At 38.4% G+C, this 18,426-nt stretch overlaps 1 protein-coding gene across 5 annotated transcripts in view; it reads left to right on the forward strand.

Moving 5' to 3' along the window:
- The window catches only part of PIK3R4 (phosphoinositide-3-kinase regulatory subunit 4), an 81,114-nt gene that overhangs the window by 28,401 nt on the left and 34,287 nt on the right, over nt 1–18,426 (forward strand). For all 5 annotated transcript variants that reach the window (XM_036266377.1, XM_036266378.1, XM_036266379.1 and 2 more), the window contains 4 exons: nt 2,371–2,574; nt 14,648–14,849; nt 16,626–16,813; nt 17,956–18,166. In XM_036266377.1, the coding sequence (XP_036122270.1) occupies nt 2,371–2,574; nt 14,648–14,849; nt 16,626–16,813; nt 17,956–18,166 (805 nt within the window). The remainder of the gene's footprint in view (nt 1–2,370; nt 2,575–14,647; nt 14,850–16,625; nt 16,814–17,955; nt 18,167–18,426) is intronic.

Consider the following 18,426-nt stretch of genomic DNA (forward strand, 5'->3'; position numbering starts at 1 on the left):
ACGCATAATATAGTACCCAGTGGTTCATACTTTATTTTCTTATTTATTTATTTATCCTCACCCGAGGACATTTTTCCATTTTAGTTCAGATAGAGTAGGAGGGAGAGAGAGAAAGAGAGAGAGACAGACAGACAGACAGACATCCACGTGAAAGGGACACATTGAGTGGCTACCTCCGGCATGACCCCAACCAGGGCCAGGGATGAACCGCAATCAAGGTACATGCCCTTGACCTGAATTGAACGCGTGACTCATTGGTCCGCAGGTCGATGCTCCAACTGCTGAACAGAACTGGCCAGGGCATACAGTTGTCCCTCGTTTATCATGGTTAATCAGTTACAGACTCTAGCGGTTGCACCTGGCGTTGAAGGATTCCGGGGGTGCTCGAATACATAGACCTACAGTCCATACGTACAGTTATTTGAATTTTAATTGTAATACATGGGTGTATAATTGACTCAGACAGCAGAGCACACACTGTATTGTTTCACTGCCTTGATCAACTTTTTAATGAATATATTTGAATAAACTGCGATAGAGGGAAGCTGCAAAAGTCGAGTGCGAAGTGGCGAGGGACAACTGTACTTTATTTTCTTATGTGTAGTGTAAAGCATCTGCTGTTTAAGTGAAATATAGAGGAAATGTATATTGATGGACCTCTGCTTTTATTTTTATTTATTTTTTATCCTCACCAGAGGACATTTTTCCATTTTTTGTTCAGATAGAGTGGAAGGGGGAGAGAGAGAGAGAGAGAGAGAGAGAGAGAAACATCGACGTGAAAGGGACACATTGAGTGGCTGCCACCCACACGACCAACCAGGGCCGGGGACAAACTGCAACCAAGGTACACATGCCCTTAGCAGGAACCGAACCTGGGTCTCTCTGGACCACAGGTCGACGCTCTAACTGCTGAGCCAAACCGGCCAGGGGCTGCTTTTACTTTAAAAGTATAACTGAGTTCAGTCCAAGTCAGCATTTATTATAAATTAGAAAAACCTTTTTTAAATGTTATTTTTGTTTTACTACCTGGTTCTGGTTTCTTTTCTTCTTCTTTGTTTTTTTGATCTGATGATTACAATCCTGCCCCAGCCCAGCAGTATAGCACTTGATGATAAACTTTGGGTCTTTGGTTTGTACAAGGCAATAGTTTATCCAACTTGTCAGTGTTTATACTCTTTATCTTACTGGACAGTCAACTATCAAAGATATTTAAATTGAATGACTGTTGAGAGATGATTCTGGCTGTCAAAACATTCTGAAATGTCTTATTTTTACTAAAACTCTATTTCTCTTTTGCAAATTCACATGCTTCTGGCTTTCTCCTGCTTTTATATGCCAATGTGCTTTCCCTTTTGTTGGACAAAGTGGCCTTGGATATCCTCTGGAAACGAGGAGGATTTGGCTGTGCCTTTCGCCCTTACGTTTTCTTGTAGATGCATCATTTCTGGGGATCATCATTCTTTATTTCATAATGGTAGAATTTTAAAACAATTTTTATTCCAAGAACTATTTATTTATACATGAAAGATGAATAATATTACTAGAAAATATGCCCTCCCCTTTTGAAGTTTATTACTCCTTGAAAATCAATTTTAGAGATTTCCTAGTACTTTTGACCACATATTCTATTTAAAAGTTTGTTTATAAAGTGTTTTTGTAACACAATGTGAAATCTCTCTGGGATCTAAAAATTACATGCATTTTGATAATAACTTTTCATTGTGGTTTACTATAGTAAATACAACATATAAGTGGTTTGTTAGAAATCTGTACCATTCTGTTTTCTCAGAAATTCTTTTTAATTTTTTTGTTGTTGTTATTGTTTTTTATTTTGAAAGGCCAGGATCAGGAGTTGAATTTAATTATTCATGTTTCATAAATCATACCTTTCTACAATTTGAATTAGACAAAAAATACCATTTTATGCTGGTTTCCAGTGCCCAGCTTACCAGGTAGTTAAATGTGTGTAAAGTCCTCTTGATTACTGTTAGTAGTGTTCATCCTGTTTTATTACAAATGCATTGACAAAGGAGAGTATTCTTGGGGATAATAAAAAGAAGGATTTTATGAACTCTGTGGATAGAGTAATGTTTTTTAGACTTTCTAACGTAGTAGATATTTATTATTAGTCTTTCAGTATCATATACACAGATGTGTACTGAGATGCTAACAATAAAAAGAAGAAATACCTTAGCTCTTTAAAGGTCACAAGTATTTTTTTCCTTCTAAACATAAATTGCAGATGTTCATATGTTGCATTTTCTTAGAAAATAAATATCTGTGTTAACTTTACACAGGTTGTATCAAATTTGAAAATAACTGTACAAAATGTTGTATTTTTGACTGATTCTTTTTATTTTTCTGGTACAGATCGAAAGAAAGCTTGTTCTACTCAGTGTTTTAAAAGAGCCAGTGAGTCGTTCTATATTTGATTATGCTCTGAGGTCTAAAGATATTACTAGCTTGTTCAGGCATCTTCACATGCGTCAGAAGAAACGAAATGGGTCTCTTCCTGATTGCCCTCCACCTGAGGATCCTGCCATAGCACAGCTTCTGAAGAAATTGCTCTCACAGGTTGTATCACCTTTCTGAAATCTTACATTTAAATGCAAATTTAAAAAATTTTTAAATCCTTACCAAAGAGCATGCTGAGAGAGAGAGAAACATTGATTGGTTGCCTTCCGTACACTCCCTGACAGGTTCAAACCCAAACCCAGGTATATGTCCTGATCAGGAATCGAATCAGCATCCTTTCAGTGCATGGGACTATGCTCCAACCAACTGAGTCACCCAGCTGGGCTAAGTGCAAATTTCATAAAAACAGTAAAGTATCCATTTAGCTATTAAAAATGTTTTTGGTTGATTCATTTGCATCAGACTAATTAAATAAATTTGGCAACTGTTTTATGCATCTATTTGGTATCTAGGAGATAGTGGGAGGATGAGAAGTCGAACTAAATAGGGAATCAGGGAAGACCTAATAAGTTTCTTTTGTGATTACTGGCTGTAGAAACGAAGGGAAGAGTAGATGTAAGCTTAGATTTAAGTAGTGGTATTGATTTAGTTCCTTATTTCACTAAAAATATAATGAAATTTAATTAAAAGAAACATTGCAAAGCATAGTTGTAGTCTCCTGTTTTATGTCAGTCCAAATTCAGAGTTCTCATTGTGTGCAAACAGTTGTAATAACTGGAATTTATAATGCATCTTAAATTGGATAAACCAGCAGTTTCTTAAATGCCTCTGAATTTGGATCAATTAACAAATCTTCTTAGAATTACGAAGTAATCTTTTTATTATACTTTGCATTAGTAGGGCCTCTTTAGAAATAGTAAGTCCAGATTCAGCATTCTGTTTTAAGAGGGATGTGTGGAGTCTAGAGAATTCAAGATAGGGGGAAAATGATTAGAAATAAAGAAACAGTTTCTGAAAATTGCTCCATGAGCCATAAAGAAATTCTGAGAGACAACTTTAATGACTGTCTTTAAAAAGTCTGCAGGATGTTTTGGTTAAGAGAATGCTTGTCAGTCATGTCTTGTCTAATGAGAAAAGATGATGAGAAAATGTTTCTGTTGCAGAGAGAGAATTTGATCAGTTTTGGGATATAAATCTTTTCATGTATTGTACTTGTCACTGAATGTCCAGTACTGTTTGATGCCCAAACATTGGTTTGGGTGATTGAATATATGAACAGGCTCCTATGGGAGGCCAATCAATAACCATTTTGGTTCTTTTCGGTTTAAATTTTGCTAGAGACTAGAGTTGCCTCTGGGTATCTCTTTCAGGCCAATGGTTCTGTTTCCTATATATTAGGAGACTTAATTTGATGTGACTTGAATTGCCAAAGAGCTTTTTCTGTGGATTTTCTTTTTAACCTTGGCTCTTACAGTAGATTTATTTTATATTTTAGAAAGCAAAATATGGAAAATTGGATAGTGAATCACATTTTTCTATTGTTTCTCCTGAGTAAGTAATTCATATAAAAATATTTCAGCATGCAATAAAAACCACCCCATTTAGATGTTTCTTGGGGCTGAGATGGTGTGATTCTTTGTATTTCTCTCTCTCCTGCAAATCTTGTATATTAAATTAAAAGCCTCTCTATTGAAATTTCCTTTTCATTGTAAGTCATTAGTTACTTCATAGAGCTACTCTGGCCTCTAGTTCTTGCTTTTCACCTTACTGTGGGTGTAGGTTTTGCCACTGAAGTGGGTAAAAGGAAGGAGAAGGAAGGAGCAGTTTTCATAACCTTGCAACTTCCTACTTTTCTCCCAAACCTACCATTGCCCTCCCTTCAGCGCTAGCCTCCATGATGAAATCACTAAAACTCACTGACTTCTATTTCTGTAAATGTTTGCTTGATATATTCATTTGTTTGTAATGTATCCCTTCATTTGTATGAGTGGGGAAAGAGGAACATATCTCCTGTTTTATGTTGTTTCTGTAAATAATAGTTTTAGGAGACTCCTAAGGGTTGAGTACTCTGAAGGGACAGGTGCTACTAGTAGAAGGAAGAGCAGAACAGAATCTCAGAGGTCCTCAGAAGAAGTAATAGAAAAATACCAGCTTTTATTTTTTGAGGACCTGTGTGTCTACCACTGAAGTTGGTACTGTCTGTAATTTGTGATTGTTCTTAAAATGAGCTTGAACAAAGGTGTTATTCCCATTTTATAGATAAAGAAACTAAGAATCAGTGAAGATAGTTAACTTGACTATGCTCACACAGTTCAGTAAGTTTCAAAGCTGAGATTTAAACCTAAACCTGTCTAACTCCAAAGCTCATGCTCCTACACCATGCCATCTCTCTTCTCTAAGTAAACAAAGGACAGGGAGCTAAGACTGAGAAGCTTTCATAGGTTTTGTGTGGACGTAGGAAGAAGTTCATGTGCAGCTCATCTCTCTGCCTTCACTTCTTTTTGGTCCTTGCACTACCTGAGTTTCTGGGGATTACTAGTAGATTTGAGTCCTTGTTCCTAATGTCAGGGCTACAGAGGGAAAAGACATGTTTATACCCTCTACAAGTGGGAATTCTGAACACTCCTATAACAATTTTTTTTTTACTTGGGGTTCTACAGTGCTCTTTTGTATAGAATTACACTTGAGATACATCATGGGTAAAATAGGCATTTCTGTACCAGCCTGTCATTGTTTCTATGGGAAATGTGTTCAGAGTTCCAGATAATAGACTTAAAGTACACTTTTGGAACATTACCCATATGGAAGCTGGAATCTGTACTCCAGATTTTCAATAGGACGTAGCATCTGGAGATGACACATGGCAGGGCTGTTTTAGATAGATTCCATCTACAAGAGCTCCCTGTTCTGTTCATATCCATTTGGTCAGGCACTAATACAGAATACAAATGAGTCTTACTCCTTGTTTTAAAAGTGACAGATACTTTACATTTTGAATGTTTTAATTTTTATTTTAATAATTTTTGACTGTATAGTATATTTACAAGGTGTAACATTGAAAGGTATTAGAAGGTGGATAATTTGTAAGTTCTCTTCCAGTCTCTGATCCCTTAGCCACTCAGTTTCTTTCTCTGTTGATTGTGAATCCTATGTTGTTGGGTGCTGAATTCCTTTATGTAGTGTTAGATTTGTTCTGTTGTATAGTTAAGTTACTTGGAATCAGTTTGATCTTTTTTTAAAGCTTTGCCTTTAAGCTTTGTTAGGACAGATTCAGGGCAACCTTTGGTTAATGGCCAGTTTAGTCCAACTACTAAGGACTACTGAGTACATGATGCTCTGTGTAGTAAGAGGTCTTTCTCCTCTGGCTGGTAGGAACATGAATGATTCCGGCCCCTAAACGAGTTCCAGTAATTTTTAGGTTTACTGCTTTCTCATTTCTCTTTCCTGGCCTCAGGTCATTTTTGTTCATACATACATTGTTCAGTACAGGCATACCTTGGAGACACTGTGGGTTCAGTTCAGATCACTGAAATAAAGCAAATATCACAATAAAGCTAGTCACATGAGTTTTTTGGTTTCCCCGTGTATGTAAATTTTATGTTCACACTGCACTGTAACCTATTAAGTGTGCAACAGCATTATGTCTAAATGTACTGTACACACCTTACTTCAAATATACTTTATTGCTAAAAATTGCTAAGCATTATCAGAGCCTCCAGTGAGCTGTAATCTTTTGCTGTTGGAGGGTCTTGTCCCTATGTTGATGACTGTTGACTGATCAGGGTGGTGATTGCTGAAGTTTGTGGTTGGCTGTGGCAGTTTCTTAAAATAAGATAACAGTGAAGTTTGCCAGTGCTGTTTAATAGTGTTTAACCCACAGTAGAACTTTGTTCAAAATTGGAGTCAGTTTTCTCATATCCTGCTGCTCCTTTTATTTTATTTTATTGTATTATTTATTTATTTAAAATCTTTATTGTTGAATGTAGAATGTATTACAGATGTTCCTCATTCTTTCCCCATTGACCCCCTCCTCCCCACTCCCGCCCCCCTCCTCCCCACTCCCGCCCCCCTCCCGCCTTTTCCCACACTATTGTCTGTGTCCATTGGTTATGCATAGAAGTTCTTTGGTTTATTTCTTCCCACCCCTCAACCCCTTTCCCTTTGAGGTTTGTCAGTCTAACAATGAATTTGTACTTCTTAATCCCTTCACCTTATTCACCCATTCCCCCAACCCCCCTCCCATCTGGCAAACAACAAAGTGTTCTCTGTATCTATGAGAATGTTTCAGTTCATTTGTTTGTAGATTCCATTGTTGATAGATATGTATTCGTTGCCATTTTGTTTGTTCATATATTTTATCTTTTTCTTCAAAAAGACCCTTCATCATTTCATATAATAATGGTTTGGTGGTGATGAACTCCTTTAACTTTTTCGTGTCTGGGAAAGACTTTATATGGCCATCGATTCTAAATGACAGCTTTGCAGGATAGAGTAATCTTGGTTGTAGGTTCTTGCTTTTCATCACTCTAATATTTCTTGCCACTCCCTTCTGGCCTGCAAAGTTTCTTTTGAGAAATCAGCTGACAGCCTTATGAGAACTCCCTTGAAGGTAACTAGCTGCCTTTCTCTTGCTACTTTTAAGATTCTCTCTTTGTCTTGAACCTTTTGCATTTTGATGGTGATGTGTCTTGGTGTGGACCTCTTGGGGTTCATCTTGTTTGGGACTCTCTGTGCTTCCTGGACTTGTATGTCTGTTTCCTTCACCAAGTTAGGAAAGTTTTCTGCCATTATTGTTTCAAACAGGTTTTCGATTTCTTGTTCTCTCTCTTCTCCTTCTGGCACCCCCAAGATGCGAATGTTGGCACGCTTGAAGTTGTCCCAGGGGCTCCTTACACTATCCTCATTTTTTTGGATTCTTTTTTCTTTTTGCTGTTCTGATTGGGCGTTTTTTGCTTCCTTATATTCCAAATCGATGGTTTGCTTCTTGGGTTTATGTACTCTACTATTGAAGCTGTGTAAATTATTCTTTATTTGAGTTAATGCCTCCTTCATTTCTGACTGTGCATCCATCATTTCTGACTGGTCCTTTTTTATGCTCTTGAGGCCCTCACTAAGTTCACTGAGGTTCTCACTAAGTTCATCAAGCATCCTTATAAGCAGTATTTTGAACTCAGCATCTGTTAGGTTGCTTATCTCCATTTCGCTTAGTTCTTTTCTTGGGGTTTTGTTCTGTTCTTTCATTTGGGACCTGTTTCTGTCTCCTCATTTTGGCTGCCTCCCTGTGTTTGTTTCAGTGTATTAATGAGAGGTTTGTGGCTAGCTGAGACCAGATGCTGCTCCTTTGAAAGAATTTAGGAAAAACCTGAAGCTGGATCCAAGACAGGCCAATCCTATGGTTAAGCAACTGGCAACAGCTTGGGTGGGCCTGAAAGTTGTGTGGGGCGGGGCCTCAGGGAGTCAGCAGGGCGGGGCTACCAGTGTGAGCCAGGTTGCTGGAGTCCCAGATATGGCTTCTGTCTGCCGCCCCCGGGAAGGGCTCACCAAAGGAACAAAGGCCTCCTACAGCACGTTTGTCCCCAAGAAAGCCCCCTCTCCAGCCCTCGCTCCAGTGCCAAACAGCTCAGTTCTTCCCTGTATGTCTCTGGCGCCCCTCCAGCTAGCTGCCTCCCCTCCAAGCTTAGAGGAAATGAGTCTGATGAGTTTGTGTGCGGGCCCTTTAAGGAGCTGCCTGGGGCTCCAGACGCGAGCCTCAGTTCCTGCTGGTTTTTCCAGCCAGAAGTTATGGAGACTTCTCTTCCTGGCACTGGAACCCTGAGCAGGGCACCTGGTGTGGGATGGGGACCCCTCAGTCCTCAGGAAGGACCTTCCCCAGCCGAGGTGTCCTCCTGATTTTTATCCGCCACACATGGGTGTGGGACCAGCCCGTCTGCCTCCGTCCCTCCTACCAGTCTGGATGTGGCTGCTGCTTTAATTCCGTAGTTGTAGGACTTCCATTCAGCTTGATTTCAGGCTGTTTTGAATGATGGTTGTTCTGTAGTTTAGTTGTAACTTTGATGTGTTGTGGGAGGACGCGATACCGCGTTTACCTACCCGCCATCTTGACCGGCCACCTGCTGCTCCTTTTAGAATTAAGTTTATGTAGTATTCTAAATCCTTTGTGGTCATTTCAACAGTCTTTACAGCATCTTCACCAGGAGTAGATTTCATCTCAAGAAACCACTTTCTTTGCTCATCCTTAAGAAGCAACTTACCATGCATTGAAGTGTTTTCATGAGATTTCAGTAATCCAGTCCCATCTTCAGTCCCCATATCTAATTCCAGTTCTCTTATTTCCATCACATCTGTAGTTACTTCCTCCACTGAAGTGTTGAACCCCTCAAAGTCATTCATGAGGGTTGGAATGAACTTCTTCCAGACTCCTGTTAATTGGTATTCTGTCTTTTTCCATGAACCATGAATGTTCTTAGTGGCATCTAGAATGATGAATACTTTTCAGAAGGTTTTTAATTGACTTTGCCTAAATCTGCCAGAGGAAATACTATCTTTGGCAGCTATGGCTTCCCAAAATAATGTATTTATTAAATTGTAAGACTTGAAAGTTGAAATTACCCTTTGATTGATGGGTTACAGAATGGATGTTGTATTAACAGGCATTAAAACAACATTAATCTTGTATATCTCCATAAGAGTTCTTGGGTAACCAGGTACATTGTCAGTGAGCAGTAATATTTTGAAAGGAATTTTTTTCTGAGCAGTAGGTCTCAATAGTGGGCTTAAAATATTCAGTAAACTGTTGTAAACAGAGATGCTGTCATATCTGTTTTGTTGTTCTATTTATAGAGCATAGGCAGAATAGATTTAGAATAATTCTTCAGGCCCAAGGACTTTCAGATAGTAAATGAGCATTGGCTTTAACAGAAAGTCATCAGCTGCATTAGCCCCTAACAAGAGAGTCAGCCTGTCCTTTGAAGCTCTGAAGCCTGGCATTGACTTTTCTTCTCTAGCTATGAAAGTCCTAGGTGGCAACTTCTACCAATGTAACGTTGTTTCATCTACATTGAAAATCTCTTGTTTAGTGTAGCCACCTTCATTAATTATCTTAGCTAGAGTTTCTGGATGACTTGCTGCAGCTGCATGCACTTGCCTATGCACTTTTATGTTGAGATGGCTTCTTTTCTTAAATCTCATGAACCAACCTCTGCTAGCTTCCAACTTTTCTTCGGCAGCTTCCTTACCTCTCTCAGCCTTCATATAATTGAAGAGAGTTAGGCCCTTATTCTGGATTAGGCTTTGGTATAAGGAAATGTTGTAGCTAGTTTGATCTTCTATCCAGAACATTAGAACTTCCTCCATATCAGCAATAAGGTTGTTTTACTTTCTTATTATTTGTGTGTTCACTGGAGTAGCACTTTTAATTTCCTTCAAAAGCTTTTTCTGTGCATTTATAACTTGGCTGTTTAGTGCAAGAAGCCTAGCTTTTGGCCTATTTCATCTTTGGACATGTCTTCTTCCCTAAGCTTAATCATTTCTAGCTTTTGATTTAAAGTGAGAGACATGAGACTGTTGCTTTCACTAAACACTGAGAGGCCATTGCAAGGTTGTTAGTTGATCTAATTTCAGTATTGTTGTGCTCAGGGAGGCCCAAGGAGAGAGAGAGAGAGACAGAGAACAATAGATCAGTGGAGCAGTTAACCATTAAGTTAACCTTTAAGTTAACCATTTTTAGATGGTCACGGTTTGAGGTGCCCCCAAACAGTTACAATGGTAATATAAAAAAATCACTGATAACAGATCACCATAAAAATTATAATAATAAAAATGTTTGGAATATTGTGAGAATTACCAAAATGTGACACAGAAACATGAAATGAGCAAATGCTATTGGAAAAATGGTGCCAATAGACTTGTCACAGGGTTGCCACAACCCTTCAGTTTGTTAAAAATGCAGTGTCTGCAAAGTGCAATTAAAGGAGGTATGTCTGTGCTGAGTCAAAGACTTGGGGAGACACCACTGTAGTTCTTGCTCTCTGCCAGATTCATCCTCTTATCCAGTTCTTGGCCCCTCACATTTAACCTTTGTGGCTTCCTTGAACTCTGACTGTCTCTCGAACTCAGCTCTACTAACCCCTGAGTTTTCCCTCCTTGTTCCATGGCCTGGTAACTTTCTCTGGAGAGTGTGCAGAGACAAGTTATAGGACTTAACCTTTATTTTGCAGATAGCCCTGTGTTGACTGCTTTCCAGTGCCTAAAAAATGTAGTTTCATATATTTTGTCCAGTTTTAAAGTTGTTTAAAGTGGAAGGGTAAATCTAGCCTCTTATTACATCACGGCCAGGAGCAGAATTCCTGGGTATGTTTATGGACTTACATATTATTACACTTTCTTAGATTTGATCTCTGGTTAGAGCAAAATCTCTCAATTTATTTTTCTTTTTCAAGATTGTCTTGGCTACCCTTGGTCCTTTACATTTCCAAATACACTTTTCATATGATATTTCCAAATTAGCTTGTCACTTTAGACAAAAAAAATTGTTGATATATTGACTGAGATTGCATTGGAACCTGTAGAAGAGAATTTACAATATTGAGTCTTCTAGTTAGTGAACATACTACGTGTCTTCATTTAACTAGATATTCTTTAAATGATCTCAGTAAGGTTTTGTTTTTAATCCTCACCTGAGGACATTTTTTCATTTTTTGTTCAGATAGAATGGGAGGGAGAGAGAGAGAAACATCGGCGTGAAAGGGACTCATCGAGTGGTTTCCTCCTGCATGACCCAACCAGGGCCAGGGACAAACTGCAACCGAGATACATGCCCTTAGCAGGAACTGAACCCGGGTCTCTCTGGACGGCAGGCCGACGCTCTAACCGCTGAGCCAAACCGGCCATGGCGAGCTCAGTAAGGTTTTATGGTTTACTTTGCAGAGTTTTATACATCTTTCATTATAAGTATTTTGGGTATTTTCTTTTTAAAAAATGTTTTTATTGATTTTTTAGAGAGAGAGGAAGGGAGAGAGAGATAGAAACATTAATGTGAGAGGGAAACATCGATCAGCTGCCTCCTGCCTCCTCTTTTCACCCCAGGGATGGAGCTCACAACCCAGGTATGTGCCCTGACCAGGAACCAAACTAGGACCTCTCAGTCCATGGGATGATGCTCAATCCACTGAGCCACACTGGCTGGGCGGTATTTTATTTTATTTTTTTAATGCTATTTTAATTGATATATTTAAAAAACTATTTTTGTACCTGGTATATAGAAAGAAATTTTATACTGATTCTATATTCAGCAACCTTGTAAAACTTACGTATCACTTCTAATAACTTGCTTGTATGTTTCTTTTGAATTTGCACATTCATAGTCATATCATGTGTGAATAGTAACAGTATTATTCATTTTTCCAATCTAAATACTTTTGTTTTCTCTGCTTTATTTAAACGAGTAGGATATTCAGTATAGTCTTAAATAGAATTGATGATATTCCATCTCATTGGGAAAACTCTGAACGTTACTCCATTTTGGGTGATGCTTTTTTATACAATATGTATTTTTTTATCAGAGTAAGGAAATTTTCTTTCATTTCTGGCTTGCTAAGAGGATTATTATGGAAAAATGTTAAATTTTATCAGATGTCTTTTCTTTTTCTGTCGAGATCATTGTATGGTTTTTCCTCCTCTTTTCTGATAATGTGAATTACACTGATTGATTTTCCTGTCATAGCAACCTTTTATTCCTGGATTTTTGGGCTAAACGCAAGTATATATTTAAATACATTTTTATTATACAGTGTGTAAATATAAAATAATAAATACAAATATATAATATATAAATAATATAAAGTAGTATAAATACTATTTAAAATGCATTTTTATGTCAGCTGGATCTGATTTGTTGATACTTTATTGAATATTTTTACATGTAGATTCATGAATAATTTGGCCTTCAGTTTTTCTTTTTTGTAGTGTTCTTGTCAGATTTTTTTGTAGTTGTTAATCCTCACCTGCGGACATTTTTTCCATTGATTATTTTTGTAGAGAGTATGGGAGGGAGGGAGGAAGGGAGGGAATGGAGGGCAGAGAGAGAGAAACATTAATGTGAGAGAGACACATGTACCCCGACAGGGGTCAGGGATCAAACCTGCAACCCAGGTTCCGTGCCTTAGACTGGGAATCAAACCTGCTATCATTTGGTGTATGGGCGGACACTCTAACCACTGAGCACACCGGCCAGGGCTGTGTGATTTTTTTTTTTTTATGTTGCATTCCTGTCATACTTTATTGAGATACAATTCACATATAGTAAAATTCACTCTTTAGAAGGGTACAGTTCAGTGGTTTTTAGTATGTTTACAGAGTTGTGAAACCATCACAACTATCTAATTTCAGAACTTTCATCATCCCCAAAGGAAACCTCATGCTCATTTGCAGTCATCCCCCATTTGCTTCTCCCTCTAGCCCCTGGCAACCACTAACTTTACATTCTGTTTCTGAAAATTTGCCCATTATGGATATTTCATATGAGTGGCTTCTTTCACTTAGCAAAATATTTTATTTTATTTATTGATCTTAGAGAGAGGAAGGGTTGGGGAGGGGAGAGAGAGAGAAAGTGTTGATGTGAGAGAGAAACATCAGTCGGTTGCCTCCTGCATGCATCCAGACTGGGAATTGAACCGGAAACCTGGATATGTGCCCTGACTGGGAATCGAACTTGCCACCTTTTGTTGCATGGGATGATGCTCCAACAAACTGAGCCACACCTGCCAGGGCACCTTAGCATAATATTTTTAAGGTTTCTCCATGTTGTGGCATGTATCAGTCCTTCAATCCTGTTAAAGCCCTTATGATGGCTCTCCCTTTTGTGGTCTAAAACAGCCTCCTCCTCTCTCGTGAACTGAAACAGAGACTAACAAAAAGAATGGAGCCCTGGCCGGTTTGGCTCAGTGGTTGGAGCATTGGCCTGCGGACCAGAGAACCTGGGTTCGGTTTCCGCTAGGCCTTAGCGGCTAGGGGCACGTACCTAAATAAATAAATAAATAAATAAATAAATAAATAGAGGGAAACTCTTGCTATAGCTAAAAAATTGTCTGCTTTAGGTAGATTTTATAAGATGTGAAAATAAGTGAATTTCAGGTTAATGTTAGAAAACAGTCAAGGTTCTCTGTGAGTTATACCCTAATGCAGTTTTATTTTATTATTTCTTAGCTTTCTAACTTTTTAGGGTTTGTTTGTCTTGTGACTGTGTATTGGAATATTGCTTTAAACTTTGGAGGGATTCTTGATTGAGGCCTCAGGAATTGCCATTTGCATTTTATTAATTAATTTGCATAACATAAACATTCTAGAGGATTCTGTGCATGGTTGGAAAGTTAAGAAGAAAATGCAGAACTGTTCCATTTACCAGAATGCTTAAGCTGCACATTGAATTAATTATTTAAATAAATTATTTAGTATTTATTAGCTGTTAGACAGTTTCAGGTATTCTTAGTGTCTTGGGTGGATCAACTTATAAAAAATTCATAATGACTTTGTCAGATGGGTGCTAGCAATTAGCCTCATTTATAGATAAATAAATAGGGGTGCATAGAAATTGGGTATCTTGCCCAAGGTAACACAGGTAGCAAGTAACAGAGCTGAGATTTGAACCTAGGCAATCTGACTCCAATCACAGCATTATCTTAAAACACTAGTGGGTGTGTTGCTCACATTTGCAGTTCAGCCACCATGCCTATCAGTTCCCGAGATGTATAGAATGTTTTCTTATACAGTGCTCTCACATACAGTGTCTCATTTAATATTCTCAACACTTCTAGGAACAAGGTGGAAGTAGGTATACTTCTTTTGCTTAACAGTGTATTTCTAGATTTTTTGTTTAGATACTAAACATTTGTTTATTCAAAGTTAGATACTAAAGATCTACTAGATACAGGCATTAAGTTCTTTGGAGATTTCAGAGATGAGTTATACTTGAATGTTCTCATTTAGAAAAAAATTTAAGATGTAAATCTTGATGCAAAGTAGAAAGTGCCATAATGGAGAGGGTGTGTTTTGGGAGATCAGAATAGTGAGATGTTTTTCTGTATTGATGCTTTCTTTTTCTCTTGCCTGTTGCTTACTTGATTTTACCATGCTGACTCTTAGAATTTTAAATTGGGTGGTTTGACCCTTTAGCTGTCAGTCATTCTGAGGCCTATTGTTGTTATTTGCAAAAATAACCTAGAACATTTGGTTTTAGGGAATGACAGAGGAAGAGGAAGACAAACTTTTGGCCCTAAAAGACTTCATGATGAAATCTAACAAAGCAAAGGCCAATATCGTGGACCAGAGCCATCTTCATGATAGCAGTCAGAAAGGTGTAATTGACTTGGCAGCCTTGGGCATAACTGGGAGACAAGTGGATCTTGTTAGAACCAAACAGGAACCAGATGACAAGAGAGGTTAGTACGCGCGCGCGCGCGCGTGTGTGTGTGTTTAGCTTGCATTATTACTTATTTCATAAAGCTACTTTTAGCTAATTAGTAGTAAAAGTCACATATCTCAGAAATAGAACTTTCATATACTCCATTATGTTATAGGAAGACTTGAGAGAGGAAAAGTGGAGAAGTGAACTAACAGTTAAGAGATTAAGGAACCTGCCAAAACCACGGCTCTGTATGTGTCAGAATCAGGATTCAAAATCGAAGCCTGACTCCCAAGCCCTTCTCTTGTCATAAAATCATGTTGCCTCTGTGGAGGGTATGATTGAAGATGAAATTCTATTTTTTAATCCTTTAAACACTAACCCAAAATGAATAGTCTGTAAAATGAGATAATGTTTTCTAGTTTGTTATTAGTAAGTAATGCTCAGTGAATTGAAAAGAATAGCCTTGTTGTTAACAATGAAAATACAAGAGAGTGGAGACCAGAGGAGCCTTAACTATTTGAAGTCTCAAGGTTTAGAACTGTCAGCTCTTGTAATGATGACATTGACATTGATTCTATGATGTTCTAATTTTTTTTTTTTAATCCTTATTGGGGGATATTTTTCCATTGCTTGTTAGATAGAGTGGAAGGGAGAGAGGGAAAGAGAGAGAGAAACATTGATTCAAAGAGAGACACATCGATTGACTGCCTCCCGCTCGACCCCCACCGGGATTAGAGATCAAACCCGCAACCCAGGCATGCGCCCTCAACTAGAAATCAAACCCGCTACCCTTGGGTCCACGGGCTGATGCTCCAACCACTGAGCCGAACCAGCCAGGGCTGATTGTATGAAGTTTTTAAAATCTCAAGCCTTTTTCCCTTAACCCTTTTTGGAGATGTACTCACTTCCAAGTACATACCTTTAAAAATTCCTCTAGTCAAGTATCAGCTTATGAAGGCAGCAAGTGAATTATATTTAAAATAAACCTCTAACTGCCAAATTTGGAATGAAGTATTTGCAACTTAATCATCAGTGGTTTGAATCCATGATAGGTAAACCACTCATATAGGTTAATAAGAAAAATGCAAGCACCTCCACAGAAAAATAGTGAAGGATTTGAACCTATAAAGAAGAATAGAGATGCATATGTTTGAGAAGGTAAATAAATATGAATTAAAATGAAATACCATTTTTGCCTATGTGATTAGCAAAGACCGATGATGCCTAGTGTTAACAAAGGTGTAGGGAAATAGGAATTTCATACACTGTAGATGAGATTATAAATTGAACATACTCTTTTTTTTTGAGTGGGAGGGGGAGAGAGCTGGCGGGGGTAGGGGAGAAACATTGATGTGAGAGAGACACATCAATTGGTTGCCTCCTGCACGACCTAGACCAGGGCCGGGGACTGAACTGCAACCAAGGTACATGCCCTTGACTGGAATGGAACCCATGACTCTTTGGTCTGTGGGCCAACGCTCTAACTGCTGAGCCAAACCGGCCAGGGCTTTTCTTTTTTAATTTGATTTTTAAATTCTTCTTCTTTTTTATCTTTATTGTTGAAAGTATTACAGATGTCTCCCCCTTCCCCCCCATTGACCCCCTCCTCCCCATTGAAAGTGCTTCTGTTCCATCTGCTCTAGGGGTGAAGCTAGAGTTAATGAGTTGCTATATGAATATAAATATGTTGGAGATCATAAAGAACACTAGGATGGGAAGTTCATTGCTCTCTCTCCCCCACCAAAAAAAGCAATAAAAGCACATACTGGTTTAGAGACTCCTTCAGTCTATTCTGAATCTGTTTTTGTAGCTAGAAAACATGTGAAACAAGACTCAAATGTAAATGAAGAATGGAAAAGCATGTTTGGGTCACTGGAACCACCGAGCATCCCACAGGTCCTACCCAAAGGGAGTGAGCCGGAGGTGATTCAGGCTGGGAAGCCTCCTCGTTCTGAGTCCTCGGCTGGCATTTGTGTCGCCTTGTCAACTTCTCCACAGGTACTGTCACCTAGGCAGTGGCCCTCTTTTGCCTTTTAATCCCATTCTGCTGTTTTGGATGTTTAAAGGTTTTGTACTGTTTTGGAAAAATAAATATAGTGACTTGTCCTGTAGGAGGACATATATATATATTTTTTTTAAAAAAATAACTTTATTGATTTTTTTAGAGAGAGAGATAGAAACATCGATGTGAGAGAGACACATCAATCTTTCGGGCATGTGCCCTGACCAGGAATCCAACTGGGACCTCAGTCCATGGGATGATGCTCAATCCACTGAGCTACACAGGCCGGGCAGGACACGTTTCTTTTTAAGACACGTTTATGTTTAATTTTATAGCCAAAGGGAAATCTAATTATTGAAAGCATCAAAAAAAGGTCCTGTTTTAGAGTACTCACTAATAAAGTGATCTGAAATTGTGATTGAAGACATCATTATAAACTGTGATTATAATTAGCATTCAGTGAACCTTTTACTCTTCCTCTTATATAATAACATAGTTAGATCTGTAAATAACCAGAAAAATTCTGGGAAGAAAAGTCTCAAGTTTGCCATGGTTGAGAATGTCATGATGATTTTGATATATTTGAAATAAGTTTGTAATTTAAGGTAACTCTTCCCTAGCCAGTCATATATTAACTGAACAAACCGACAAAATTCTGTTTCTTTTCATATAATGAGGATTTTTGTTTAATGTTAGTGCTGCACTGATAGTTTTTAAAATATATTTTTATTGCTTTTTTTAGATAGAGAGGAAGGGAGAGGGGGAGAGAGAGAACAAAACATTGATTGGCTGCCTCCTGCACACCCCATACTGAGGATCTAGTGCAACCTGGGTATGTGCCCTGACCAGGAATCAAACCAGCACCTCCTGGTGCATGGGAGAACACTCAATCCACTGAGCCACACCGGCCGGGCTGATAAATTTTTTTTAATGTAGAAGTTTTCAAATTTAATATATGTGGTTAAACTTTATTTTAACTAGGTTTTCATCGAAAACATCATTGTATTTCAGTGAATTTAAAAATTGGTACATCAATAAGGACAAAAAGCTGATAAAATAAAGAGAACATAGGTACATTTTTCTCATCAAATATACTTTGCTTATGACACAAATACCTATAGTTCTATTTGTTTTGCAGGTTCCAGAAGTGACGCATGTCCAAAGTAGAAAACCAACAATTCAGGTTTTAAGTAGTACAATTTTACCGTCCACCTACCAGATTCGGATCACAACTTGTAAAACTGAGCTTCAGCAACTCATACAGCAAAAGCGGGAGCAGTGCAATGCTGAGAGGATAGCTAAGCAGATGATGGAAAACGCTGAATGGGAGAGCAAACCACCACCCCCTGGTAAAGTGCTGTTGCCAGGGAGCTGTATTCCAGCCTGGGTGCCAAAGCCTAAAATCTGATGGCACTGATAATTAACTCCCAGGCCAAGGAAGGTAGAACAAACTGTCACTGTGGAAGCTGAGAGGAAGAAGCAATAAGTGAGAAACCTAAAGCCATTATTTGTGGAGCTTGGATCTTCTTAGCTCTAGGGGCAACTTGGTAGTGTCTTATTGAAGCCACTAACTGTTTTAGCCTGTCCTATGGTCCATTTTTCACATTTA

The sequence above is a fragment of the Molossus molossus genome, unplaced genomic scaffold (assembly GCF_014108415.1).
Source record: "Molossus molossus isolate mMolMol1 unplaced genomic scaffold, mMolMol1.p scaffold_m16_p_18, whole genome shotgun sequence".
Taxonomy (NCBI): Eukaryota; Metazoa; Chordata; class Mammalia; order Chiroptera; family Molossidae; genus Molossus; species Molossus molossus.